The 13,650-nt window shown below is 37.8% G+C and overlaps 1 protein-coding gene across 1 annotated transcript in view; it reads right to left on the bottom strand.

Moving 5' to 3' along the window:
* The window catches only part of ICA1L (islet cell autoantigen 1 like), a 64,667-nt gene that overhangs the window by 39,061 nt on the left and 11,956 nt on the right, over positions 1–13,650 (bottom strand). The window contains exons 2-3 of the mRNA XM_020972815.2: positions 2,829–2,997; positions 611–683 (exon numbers count right to left, since the gene is read on the bottom strand). Coding sequence (XP_020828474.1) covers positions 611–683; positions 2,829–2,990 — 235 coding nt within the window. The 5' untranslated portion in view covers positions 2,991–2,997. The remainder of the gene's footprint in view (positions 1–610; positions 684–2,828; positions 2,998–13,650) is intronic.

Below are 13,650 nucleotides of genomic sequence, written 5' to 3'. Positions count from 1 at the left end.
GTAGAAAAGCATAATAAAAATTAGAAAAATAATATATATGAGAAAAACTAGGAATTTATAAAAAAGAAAAAGATTAATTAAGTTTCTCTCAAGATTTTATTTCTATTGATCAGAAGAAACTGTCTCTATAGAAATGAGTTGCATGCCATTAATTCTCTCAGGCTAGAGAGTTCTGATCTCTATTTTGAGTGGAGTTTTATATCAGAGGGAATTTTTTTTCTTTCCAGTAGGATTCAATACAGTTCAAGCCTACACAACATCAACTGTGTAACAGACCTATTGACACCCCAACCTGGGTTATGCACTGCGGAGTGATATCTACCTAGGGCTGAGAATCTTGAACTCCATAACTGATAGGTAATAGGTACGGAGTACACTGACAATATGCTGTGACAGGCAATCAATAATCTTAGCACCAATCAATTACATTTATTTGGAGAGAATAGGATTGTTTGTTACCTAAAATCACTAAAAATTATTTTAGCAAGTTAGACATCTCATTTAACATTCAAATGAAATTTTTAATTTTTAAATAGAAAACAACTTTTAAAATTCCATTTAAAAATAGGAGTATTTAATCAGCATGATATAAATATCTATGCCTGCATACCATTGAGTCTTTGCTGATATTTCTCAATAATCTTCAGAAGTTCAGTACATGTGTCTTGAATGGAGTGAAAAACCTTGAAAAATAAATTTTATTTGGATATCAGTTTAAAGAACTATAAAAAGATACAAAATATCAGTTAGAAAATATTTCACAAATGGACATTTTCTTTGAAGTATTATGTCAATTATCCTTCATAATGACATACCTAAGTTCTAGTTTTACTTCCTAGAGAAACAGACACATGAAAATAGGCAGCTGAGTACAGTGAGTTTTCCTTCTCCCAACATAAAGCCTCTAAGCACTACAATAACAACTTCACTCAAATCACACTTAATACCATCAAATCTTAATAAACAAAAAATATACAAGTATGCATAGAAAAAATTTGGTTGTAGCTGGGCTTCCCTTCAAGGCATAGCTGATGAGTATTCCAGGAGAACAAATTGACTTTAATAAGCAAAAATTAGAGAGATAATAATGTTGCAAAAATTTTACAATATATTGCAATATCAACTATAAGTGACTTTAGCATTATCTTCTATTTACTACTTTTCATGTCACTAATTTCCTTTATAACTATGAGTTACTCTATTAGGCTGCAGGGGATATGTATATAAAATTGAGATACAAGTGTGTACTCTTTTTTTTAGCTGTCTACAAAAATTTTTCATTTCATTCTGTGTGGACAACCATGGGTTTTACAGGGAAACTGATACTGAAAAAGTAACACACTTTGGGTTCTATAAAGCTGGGTTTAATAAAGCTGTCATTACTACAGCAGTTACTAAATCTCCTGCTTTGATTATCAGAGATAATTATAGTTAATAGTATTTATTTATGGCTATTATGAATCATTGTTACTATTATGTAGAATCCTTTGAAATTCAGTTTCTCTGTTCTTCTGATGCTTGATCTTGATTACTTGTTTAAAAAAAAAGAATTAACAAAATAATTTCTATCTGGATGGAAGGCAATTTTTCATCAGAACCAAAAATATGAATTGGATTTGGAACCTACAACTACACTTACAGTGACAATTTTAAAAGATACGGTTTGATCTTAAAACAAACAAACACTATAGGTAGAAAAGAGAGTTCTTGGACAGCTGCTAAATAACACCCAACTAGACTAGAATTAGATGAAGGTTCAGTTTATGATACAGACATGTACTTCCCTTCTCTCAGAAGATAGGTTAGGATTATGGATAGACAGAGTGTTGCATGTGTTGTCAGAAGCAGATGTTATGTTGGTTGGTTTTGCTTAATTTTTTCTATGTTAAAAGCGGGGATTTCATGGGTTAGTACAACAGAAAATTACATAAAAACAAAAAAGCATCAATAAAACTTTTTAAAAACTAGCAGCCAGACACAATTCAGTTATAGAAAAGGACCCTCCCCCCTAAAAATTAATTATACTTTTGTGGGAACAAAGTTGAAAATTAAAAGACATCAAATAAAAGTTCCCATATCTTTTTTACCTTCCTTGTTCTACTCAAAGTACATTTTATTTCACACACACATTAAAAGTTCAATAATTCAGACTCTACCAATTCCTCAGTCATTGTGGCCTAAATTGAAGTTTACAGTTAGGAATATGAAGAAAATGCTAAGAAAATTAATACTACAAAAAAACTTTTCAGGAGTCATAATTGACCTACTGACTAAAAGAAACTGTTTCAAGTACTTTTATTTATTAATGATTTTTATTGCAAATGGTGCTGATTATAAACAAGTTATCAACTTATCAAAGTACATCCAGTAAGCATACTGTTTGGAAATACCTTTTAACATTCCATTTCAATTATTACAAGCCCCTAAAAGTAATAAAACATTTCTTTAAAAGAATATTCTCTAATTCAAATTTGTCATTAATTTAGTTCCAGTTAGGGATTTATTTAAAGTACAGAGAACTTAGGTTTACAGGTTTAATGATGGACATATTTGTCATTCCATGATTATTATTGTCTTCACTTGCCAGTTCACAAGAGAATGTGGCATCTGTTTGAAACAAAACATTTTTAAAAATTAAGAAATCCTTACTGAGATACACAATGATCTCCCACACATCAAGAATATAACTTAACAGAAAAGTCTCAGTTACCTCTGATATGATGTATTCACACTATAAGATTATACATCCTACCTCAGAGGGTGCACTTGTTTCAAGTTGCCTACTAACTAGTTCTATGCTTTTGCACTCATGGAATTCTTATATTTACCTCTAGTTTGGCATCCAGCTCTGCATCAGATGCTACTACGTGCTCATCCTCTTTTTTTCCTGTTGCTTTGATTAGGACCTGTTTGGTTTTCCAGTATTTCTTTTGCATTCTGCTGACTACTGACTGGTCATCTTCTGATTTAGGGGTCCCAAAGGAATCCATGAAGTGACTATGAAAAAAAGATCAGTATTAAACTTTGGAATAACAAATATTAGCCTTTACTGATAAACTGAAGGCAATCTCTTTAAAAAGATAAATCAAGAAGTTAAAGACATTAACTAAACCATTATTACCTTTTAAAAATGTATATTCTGATCACTTATGAGAAATTGGACAAGAATTGAAAACAGGCAAAAATGTAAATAGAACTGATATGATCAAGTACTTGCACACCTGATAATAATATACTGTAAGAGGAACAGCAGGAATAAGTTGATAGAGAACCAGCCTTAGAACTGGAAAACTTTGAGTTCAAGTGTGACCTGTAACATTGTGTATTACCTTGGCCAAGTCACTTAACCTCTCACAGTTTCAGGCAACTATATAAGATAATAAATTGCCGAAGAGTTGCTGATCTTCATTGGTAGAGGGAGTTTCTTCACCAAGAGTTGTTTCAAAGAATCTGGAGTTTCATTCATCAACGAAATCATAAATCCAGACCAAAAAATGTTACAAATATCTACAAAGTTCATTATTTATGATGGGAAGATAAGCTTTTCCTCCCTTTACTTGGTCAAAATTTCATTTTTTATCTAATTGATTTTTCCCCTTTCCTTGAAAAAATTAATTCAATGATATAATTTAAAATGGTGTCACTGAATCTTTGAAAATTTGGCCAATCATAAGGATTTGCAAAATGAATGGGGGCTCTATGACAATGTTCGTTAGGATATACTGTTATATATAACATAACATACATAATGTTTATTAATATTTAAAGTATTAGTATTAGTATTTAGAGTGACTATGAGATGAATTAGTTGCCAAGAGCATTTCAGTCAGTTGGCTAGCATTAAGTACTTACTTTGCTGATTTCCAGGGGGAGCCAGAATAAAAAATCAATTCAATCAAATCAAATTAAATATTCAATAACAAAAATGAAACTGAACAATGGCCAGCTAGGTGGTGCAGTGGATAGAGCACCAGCCCTGGAGTCGGGAAGACCTGAGTTCAAATCCAGCCTCAGACACATAACACTCACTAGCTGTGTAGCTCTGGGCAAGTCACTTAACCCCAAATGCCTCACATTGAGAGAGAGAGAGAGAGAGAGAGAGAGAGAGAGAGAGAGAGAGAGAGACAGAGAGACAGAGAGAGAGACAGAGACAGAGACAGAGACAGAGACAGAGACAGAGAGAGAGAGAGAGAGAGAGAGAGAGATGCAGAGAGAGATGCAGAGAGAGAGAGATACAGAGAGACACAGAGAGAGAGAGACGCAGAGAGAGAGAGATGCAGAGAGACGCAGAGAGACAGACACAGAGAGAGAGAGAGAGAGAGAGAATGTCAGAGAAATCTATGAAGACTTGATTGAAATGATACAGACTGCAATGAGCAGAGCCAGAAGAACAGTTTATACAATGACAAAACTATAAAGAAAAATAATTTTTAAAGACTTAAGACCATTAATTATTACAATGACAAACCATAGCTCTGGGGGACCTTTGATGAAGATTGTTACCCACTCTCTAAAAGGAGGCTGATGGACTTAAGGAGTGGAGGGAGATATAAATTTTTGGACATGACCTCAGCATTGATTTGTTTTGCTTGAGTATATTTATTTGTTAAAAAGACAGGGTTTCTCCCCAAATTTTTATAGGAAGGAGGTAGTAGCAGGGAGAGAGGAGCAATAAAGATAAAGATGATGATGATGATGATGATGATGATGATGATGATGATGATGATGATGAAGAAGAAGAACATTTAAAAATACACAATGATTTGGGGGGATCAAGTGGTATGGAAAAGGGATTCACAGTTTCATATACAATCCCATTTTTATAATCAATTTTGTATATAGAAATGCTCAGTTTTTTAGTTAAGTGGAGAATTTAAGAGTTTTAAGAGAAATCTTATCTCTGACATAGTCTGGTGATGCTTCACCAGTTTCTTCATTTCCCAAGGTTTCTAAGGCAGTGATTAGTGAGGAGAAAAACTTATCTGTTGTCTCTGCTTCCATATTGAAGCTTTGGGATCTCTGAACATTACAACTGGTAGAGGAGAAAAAGAAAGAGGCAAGGAGGGACAGCCTGCCTCATGAAGTAACTGACCTTGTATATTCAATGTTCACTATTTAGAGACTGGGGCCTACTCTTATGTCCTTGGCTGTGTGGGACATTCCTTATCTGTGTAATCCCAGAGCTGTGGTAGCAAACAGCAACAAAGAAAAGAATGAAGATGTCATTAAGTCTGACAATAGTTTGTATTTCTTAACTTCTTCAAGCAGCATTAAGTGGTAGTGAAGATGCCAGCTGAAGATGTCCAGTTGTACAATATGCAAGTTAACATTTATGTAGGGCTTGTGTTTCATACTTCATATATTGTGCTGTCTTGCATCTATAAGATGGATCAGCTGGCCAAAAAAAAAAAGATTGGGACATGTTTCTACTGCATCTTCTCTACTACTTAACACTGCTGGAAGAAGTCACAAAATGCTGAGTCCACTAAAAATTCATGCTATTTAAACCTCAACTGAACCCTACCTGCTATAAAGCAATCCTTTTATTCATCTCTGATTAGCTGGCTTTCACATTTCCCACAGCACATTTCTCCTCTCTCTCTCAGTTACCTCCTATTTTACCGAGAAAAGGTGAGACCGTTCATCAGGAGTTCCCTCACCTCATTACCTCTATAACTAAAAACTCTCTAAGTCATCCTCCATCCTCTTTGTTCCAGTTTTAAAGAATAAGATGATTCTTCTCTTCCCCGAGGCTAAACCTTCTCCTTGAGCCTTCCATCTCACCATCCCTCCCCTCTTTCAGGAGTGTGTTCCTTCAATCATTCCTCCTCCATTTTATCTCTAATCTTTTCCTATCTCCAGTCTCACAGAATAACAGAATTGCAGAGCTGAAGGGACTTCCAAAATCATTTAGTCCAACTCATCTTCATATGGCGCAAACTCAAAGTCCTTAACCATCCTAGCTGCCTTCCTCTAGATATTCTCCAGCTTATCAAAGTCTTTCTTAAGCTTTGTGACCAGAACTGAACAAAATATTCGAGATGTGGTCTGACCAGGACATTTTACCTTCACCACCTCATTCCTGGAAGCTATGACTTTTTTTTTGTCATTTGATAGTTACCATTTTTAATAAAGTATTTTCAATTAAGTTATATACTTTTTTTTAGACATGATACTATTACAAACTTAATAGACTACAATGCAGTATAAACATAACTTTTAAATGCACAAGGAAACCAAAATATTCATGTGACTTGATTTATTCAGTGGTCTGGGACTGAACCTGAAATATCTCCAAAGTATGCTTGGGATACTGGGATTTAGCCCCTAATTAGCTAACTGTGTGATACTGTTTAAGTTACTTGTCCTCTCCAGGCCTTCACCCGCAAAATGAACATTGGAACTTGGAAACTGGATCACTAAGGTCCCTTTTCACCTTTACATTTTATTGCACTATTAAAAAAAAAAAGCTGGGCCTTTGATTTCATCAATGTGAGGGTCTCCTAATAAGGAAATCTTCTATCTACCCAATTCATCTGTCACTTGATGTCTAAATGGCACATATCATATGCTGTAAATACTACAAAAAAAAATTTGTTTCTCTAGTATCTGACTCTTCCTGACCCTTTGTGGGGTTTTCTTGACAAAGATACTGGAGTGGTTTGCCATTTCCTTCTCCAGCTCATTTTACAGATAAGGAAACTGAGGCAAATCAGGTTAAATGACTAGCCCAGGGTCACCCAACTAGTAAGTGTTTGACACCAGATTTGAACGCAGGAAGATGAGCCTTCCTGAGTTACAATAAAACACACTGCCTATAAATAACATTGGATCACTGAGGACCAACAAAGTAAAAATTCCTCTGAATGCATCAAGGATCTGGCCATTTGGACAAGCCTATCAATAATGCTGGGACAACGATACTCTTCATTTCATAACCCCACAGCCTAGAAAGTTAAAGCTAAAAGGCTTTTTTTTTAGAAGAATCCAATCCTTTTGATCCATTAGCAAACATTTATTAATCACCTACTGTGTGCTCCGCACTGGACAAAAACAATCTTTCAGTGAGGAAAATGAGGCCCAGAAAAGTAACTTGCCTAGGGTCACGCAGAGAGTTAAGTGGCAGGGCTTAGATTCCAGGGCTCATAGCACTCTACCACAGGTACTATTGTTTTTTTGTTTGTTTGTGTGTTTGTTTAATATAAATTTATTTATTTTTAGTTTTCAACATTTACTTCCACAAGATTTTGAATTCCAAATTTTCACCCCATCTTGCCCCTCCCCAACCCCAACATGGCATGCTTTCTTCCCCTAGTCTGCCTCCCTTCTATCTCTTCCCCCCTTCTCTTATCCCCTTTTCCTTCTATTTTCCTGTAGGGCAGGATAGATTTCTGTACCTCATTTCCTGTATTTCTTATTTCCCAGTTGCATGTGGAAACATTTTTTTAAACATGTGTTTTTAAACTTTGGTTCCAAATTTTCCTTCCTCTCCCACCCACCCTCATTGAAAAGGCAAGCAACTCAATATAAGTTGTACATGTGCAGTTATGCAAAACACGTCCATAGTAGACATGTTGTGAAAAACTAACTCTATTTCCCTTAATCCTATCCTGCCACCGCTATTTATTCTATTCTTTTTTTGATCCTGTCCCTCTTCAGAAGCATTTACTTCTGATTACCCCTTTCCCAATCTGCCCTTCTCTCTATCATCCCCCTGCTCTCTTGTCCCCTTCCTCCCCTATTTTCCTGTAGGGTAAGACAGAATTTCATACCCAGCTGAGTGTGTATATTATTCCCTCCTTTAGCCAAATCCTATGAGAATAAGATTCCTCATTCCTCTCACCTTCCCCTGTTTCCCCTCCACTGTAAGACTTTTTCTTGTCTGTTTGTGAGATAATTACCCCATTCTACCTCTCCCTTTCTCTTCTCCTAGTATAATCCTCTCTCATCCCTTAATTTTATTCTCCAGATATCACCCCTTATCTTCAACTCACCCTGTGCTCTATCTATCTATCTATCTATCTATCTATCTATCTATCTATACATACTATAATTTTTTCCTCCAACTACCCTAATACTGACAAAGGTCTCATGAGTTATAAATATCATCTTTCCATGCAGGAATGTAAACAGTTCAATCTTAATAAGTCTCTTATGATTTCTCTTTCCTGTTTACCTCTTCATGTTCCACTTGAGTCCTGTATTTGAAAGTCAAATTTTCTATTCAGCTCTGGTCTTTTCATCAAGAATGCTTGAAAGTCCTCTATTTCACTGAATGACCATTTTTTCCCCTGAAGGATTATACTCAGTTTTGCTGGGTAGGTGATTCTTGGTTGTAATCCTATCTCCTTTGCCCTCTGGAATATTATATTCCATGCCCTGTGGTCCTTTAATGTAGAAGCTGCTAAATCTTGTGTTATCCTGATTGTGTTTCCACATACTTGAATTGTTTCTTCTGGCAGCTTGCAATATTTTCTCCTTGACCTGGGAACTCTGGAATTTGGCTACAATATTCCTAGGAGTTTTCCTTTGGGGATCTCTTTCAGGGGAGATCTGTGGATTCTTTCAATTTCTATTTTGCCCTCTGGTTCTAAATATCAGGGCAGTTTTCCTTGATAATTTCTTGAAAGATGATGTCTAGGCTCTTTTTTTGATCATGGCTTTCAGATAGTCCAATAATTTTTAAATTCTCTCTCCTGGATCTATTTTCCAGGTCAGTTGTTTTTCCAATGAGATATTTCACATTGTTTTCTAATTTTTCATTCTTTTGGATTTGTTCTACTGTGTCATGATTTCTCATAAAGTCACTATCTTCCAATTGCTCTATTCTAATTTTTAAGGAAGTATTTTCTTCAGTAAGCTTTTGGACTTCCTTTTCCATTTGGCCAATTTTGCTTTTTAGGGCATTTTCTCCTCATTGGCTTTTTGGACCTCTTTTGCCATTTGGGTTAGGCTTTTTTTGTTTTTCATTATTTTTTGCTCTTTCATCTCTCAGTTTTTCCTCTACTTTCTTACTTGCTTCTCAAAATCCCTTTTGAGCTCTTCCAAGCCTGGAATGGATTCATATTTTTCTTGGAGGCTTTGGATGTAGCTTTGACTTTGTTGTCTTCTTCTGGTTGTATGTTTTGATCTTCTTTTCACCAAAGTAGATAATATAGTCTGACTCTTTTTGCGCTTGCTCATGATCCCCAATACTTGAGTTTTAAACTCTTTGTTAAGGTAAAAGTCTGCTTCCAATGTGGAGAATATACTGTCCCAAGCTTCAGGGGTTTGTATAGCTGTTTTCAGAGATACTTCTAGGGACCTGTAAATTTTTAGTTCTTCCAAGGTGGTATGATAAGGGTTGAGGTGCTTACTCTTTTCCTGGCCTGTGCTCCGGTCTTTGAGTGACCAGCCACAAGCAGGCTTTTCTCTCTTGGAACTGTGAGGAGGGTTTCCTCTCTCCGCCACCACTACAAGCTCCACCGTGCCAGCGCTCCTCCTCATCCCAGGACCGCCACCCAGAACTGTGACCCAGATCCAAGCACAGGCAAAGCAAGAGATTCCTGCCTCAGCACTGGCAAAGAGATCCCTGCCGTCCCCTTCTGATCAGCCACTTGATTCCCCCTCAGTCTGTGGGCTGGAAGCTCAGGACGCAGCCACCGCCCCGGCGCCCACGCTCTGCGCTCTGGAACTGGCTCTGACCTAGCTCATCTCTGGTTGCAAAAACAGACTTTTCCTACTGACCTTCTAAGTTGTCTTTGGCGTTCGTGGATTAAGGAGTCTGGAAACTGCCATAGCTGCCTGTGATTCAGTCCTCTAAGACCGGCCGGTCTGAGCTCCTCTTCCCACCCGGCACAATATGCCTTTCCGATCAACCATCCAGGCTGTCTTGGGTTGGAAATTTGTTTTACTCTGTCTTTTTGTGGGTTCTGCTGCTTTAGAATTTGTTTAGAGTCATTTTTTTTATGGGTATTTGGAGGGGTTTGGGGGAGCTCAAGCAAGTCACTGCTTTCACTCCACCCTCTTGGCTCCACCCCCCCATGACTTTTTTTTTAAGGCAACTGGGGTTAAGTGACTTGTCCAGGGTCACATAGCTAGTAAGTGTCAAGTGTTTGGTCTGAGGCTGCATTTGAACTCAGGTCCTCCTGACTTCAGGGCTGGTACTCTATCCACTGCACCACCTAGCTGCCCCGAAGCTATAACTTTTTTAATTAGACCCAAAATCATATTTCCTTTTTTGGCCACCACATCCCACTACTATTTCGTATTGACCTTATAGTTCACAAAAATCCCCAGATCTTTTCCAGATCATACCTGATTATACCTCCTACATACTGTACTTGTTTAGTGGATTTATTAACCAAAATGTAAGACTATATTTAACCCTAATAACTTTCATCCTATTAGATTCAACCTAATGCTCTAGCTTATCAAGACCTTTATGAATCTTGATTCTGTCATGCATTGTGCTGTCTCTCCTGCTCAGCTTTGCGTCATCTGAAAATCTGGTAAGCATGCTCTCTGTTCCTTTATCTGAGTCATTAACAAATCATGTTAAATAGCACGGGGCCAACCAAGCACAGGTTTCTGAAACACTCAACTACATGCCTCCTGCTAACTTAACACTGAACCACTAACAGCAACCCTTCGAATTTAGTCATTCAGCTAGTTCTCAAACTATATCGCTCTATAACCCTCTGGCTCATATGGAGACATGCTTTCCACAAGAGCAGTGAGATTTCACCAAATGCTTTACTAAAATCTAGGTAAAACACATCTACAATACTCTTCTGATCTAGATTTTTTTCCATTACAAGCCTGATAGCCGTCAGCAAAATATATCAAAAGGACAGAAAAAGAAGGTTGCAGATGAAATCATAAATCTATCAAGTATAGTTTGGGTTTTGTTTTAAGTAGACATCAACTTTCAACTCCACCATCTTAGTTCAGCCAATCCCAAAGTAACTTTCCTAAGGTTCAGGTTTGACCATGTTATTCCCTTGCTCAACAACCTTCACTAGTTCCCTATTGCTTTTAGAAATTAATAAAAACCTCTTGGATTCTCACTTAAATACCTCCATGATTTAATTCCAACCTACCTTTTCCCCCTTCATACATTCTACATTTCTGCTTATCACCCGCTTCTATGCATTCACACAGGCGTTCCCTCACAGCTTGAATGCACTCTTTCTCATTCCTACCCCTTTTAGGATCTCCACTTTTATTCAAGCCTCTGTTTAGATGCCATCTCCTCCATAAAGCCTTCTTTAATTTCCCCAGTTAAAAATCTTCTGTCTAATCTCAAATAGTCCTTGGTTACTTTCTCTGAATCTCTTCTTTGCTCCCATATCAGTTCCCACCACAATAGTCAATAGTCAAACATTTATCAAACACCTACTACGTGCCAGGCACTGTGCTAAGCACCGGAGAAACAAATAGAAAAAGAGGAAGGCATTCCTTACCCTCAAGGAGCTTACAATCTAATGGGTAAAGACAAAACACAAAAGCAAGTTGAAAAGCAGGGGCATGGTGGAGCAGTCAGTCAGGAGCCCCATAGTACAGCCAGGTGAGAAATGAGGAGATGCCTGATCTGAGTTCTCTCCTTAAAAGAAGGTTTGGAGTTCACGGTCCTACCCTCCAAACTAAGAGGTGGTGATAAGGTAGAGTACCAAGGCTGATAAGATCTTAGAGGATGATCAATGAGTGTTCTGGGGTATGGTGAAATTAGAGAAGTTCCAAAGGAGCGCAACCAGGTGAGAAATAAAAGAAAGTGGTGCTGCATGGAAAAAGGTCCTGGAAAGGCAGAAAAGAATGAGCTCAAGGACTCAGGCAAAGGCATTAGTCCTAGTAGGGAGCAGGAATATTTCTTCTGTGTTCAGTTACATGAAAAGAGAATGGGAGGGTGCCGAGAAGAGGAAGAGGGAACTGAAGGAGTTCATGTTGGATATCTTCAATGTTCTCAGTGAAGTAAGAAGCTACATCAACTTCTATAATGCCTTAATAATGATGATACACCACTAGAATTATTTATAATCAGAATAACCTTTGCAGGGGATCATGTTCTATCTCTTATGAGGAAAATAATGATAAATGAGACTTCATTATTCCATCTTTGACTAGCTGACTTTTAGTACTGCAGTTATCCACTTTCACCATTAGATGGTGATGAAGGACCAAATTTATTATCCTGGATAATTTTTCTGAAATTGAAAGAGGTAGATCAAAGTGGGGAAAAGTGGGAATTGCCTGTATATTAACTTGAAAAAAGTATCCAGTTCTTTACTATTTATATATTTTTAAAACTTCATCTTCCTTACTTCCTATTATACTATAATCTCCTTAAGAACTGGGTCTCACATCTGTCTTTGTACTTCCAATGCCAGCAAACTCTATGTTCAGCTTCAATGTGAGGACGAAGCAAGGTATTTACAATCACCACAAGGAAGTTTACTTTTCCCCAGCACAGTAAGGATATGTTTAGTTGTTTTCAGTCATGGCTGACTCTTCATGAGCCGAGATTTTCTTGGCAAAGATACTAGAACAGTTTGCCATTTCCCTTCTCCAACTCATTTTACAGATGAGGGAACTGAGACAAACAGGGTTAAGTGACTTGCTCAGGGTCACACAGCTAGTAAGTGTCCGATACCGCATCTAAATTCAGGTCTTCCTGACTCTGGGCCCAGGACTCTATCCCCTGTACTATACCGCTGCCCTTGCAACAAGGACAGAGTAGTGCTTAGTCAACTAGCATTTATTAAGTTTCTACAATGTGCCAGGCACTGTGCCAAGGGCTGGGGGATACAAAGAAAGGCAAAAGACAGTCCCTACTCTCAAGGGTTTCACAGCCTTATGGGGAAGACAACACAGAATCAACTATGTACAAACAAGATATATACAAGATAAACTGTGAGTAATCTCAGATGGAAGGCACTAAGATAAAGGAAAGTAGGACTTTAGGGGGGACTTGAAGGAAGCCAGGGAAGCTAGGAGGCAGATTAGGAGGAAAAGCATTCCGGGCATAGGGGCCAGTCAGTGAAAACGTTTGGAGTTGGAAGCTGGAGTGACATGTTGAGGAACAGCCAGGAGGCCAGTGTCGCTGCGTCACAGTGGAGGGGTGTTAGGTGTAGGAAGACTGGAAGGGGCCGGGTTATGAAGAACTTTAAAAGCTAAATAGAGGATTTCATATTTGATCCTTGAGGTAAAAGGGAGCCATTGGAGTTAATGAATAGAGGACTGATAGGGTCAGATTTAAATTTTAGGAATTTCAATTTTGACAAACGAGTGGAGGGTGGACTGGAATAAGGAGAGACTTGAAGCAGGGAGACCAGCCACATTTCCAGACATGGCTCCCTCTCATCTCCATTTGGAAATTCCATATGGAAATGCAGAGTAAATTTCCTTCCATGAACTTCTGAAATCCTCCAAGTCCAAGGGACCTTTGATGCCCCAGATGACCAGGAAGCTTCATCAGGAAAACTGGGACCAACACGGTCTTAGGCCAGCTTTGTCTTCTTTCAGGTAAAGCCTTCCCATGTTCTGGGTGGAGGGAAAGAAGTTGTGTCAAGAAAATGTTGGCCCTATGACAAGTGTTTTGTAGAAAGATGTTTAAAAATCTTTACTGAATTGAATAGAATTATGAATACTGTAACCAAAATAGCCAGTACCCCC

The sequence above is a fragment of the Phascolarctos cinereus genome, unplaced genomic scaffold (assembly GCF_003287225.1).
Source record: "Phascolarctos cinereus isolate Bilbo 61053 unplaced genomic scaffold, phaCin_HiC Scaffold_7;HRSCAF=346, whole genome shotgun sequence".
Classification (NCBI taxonomy): domain Eukaryota; kingdom Metazoa; phylum Chordata; class Mammalia; order Diprotodontia; family Phascolarctidae; genus Phascolarctos; species Phascolarctos cinereus.
The sequence above is the reverse complement of the archived record's forward strand: the minus strand, read 5'-3'. Positions and strand labels throughout refer to the sequence as shown.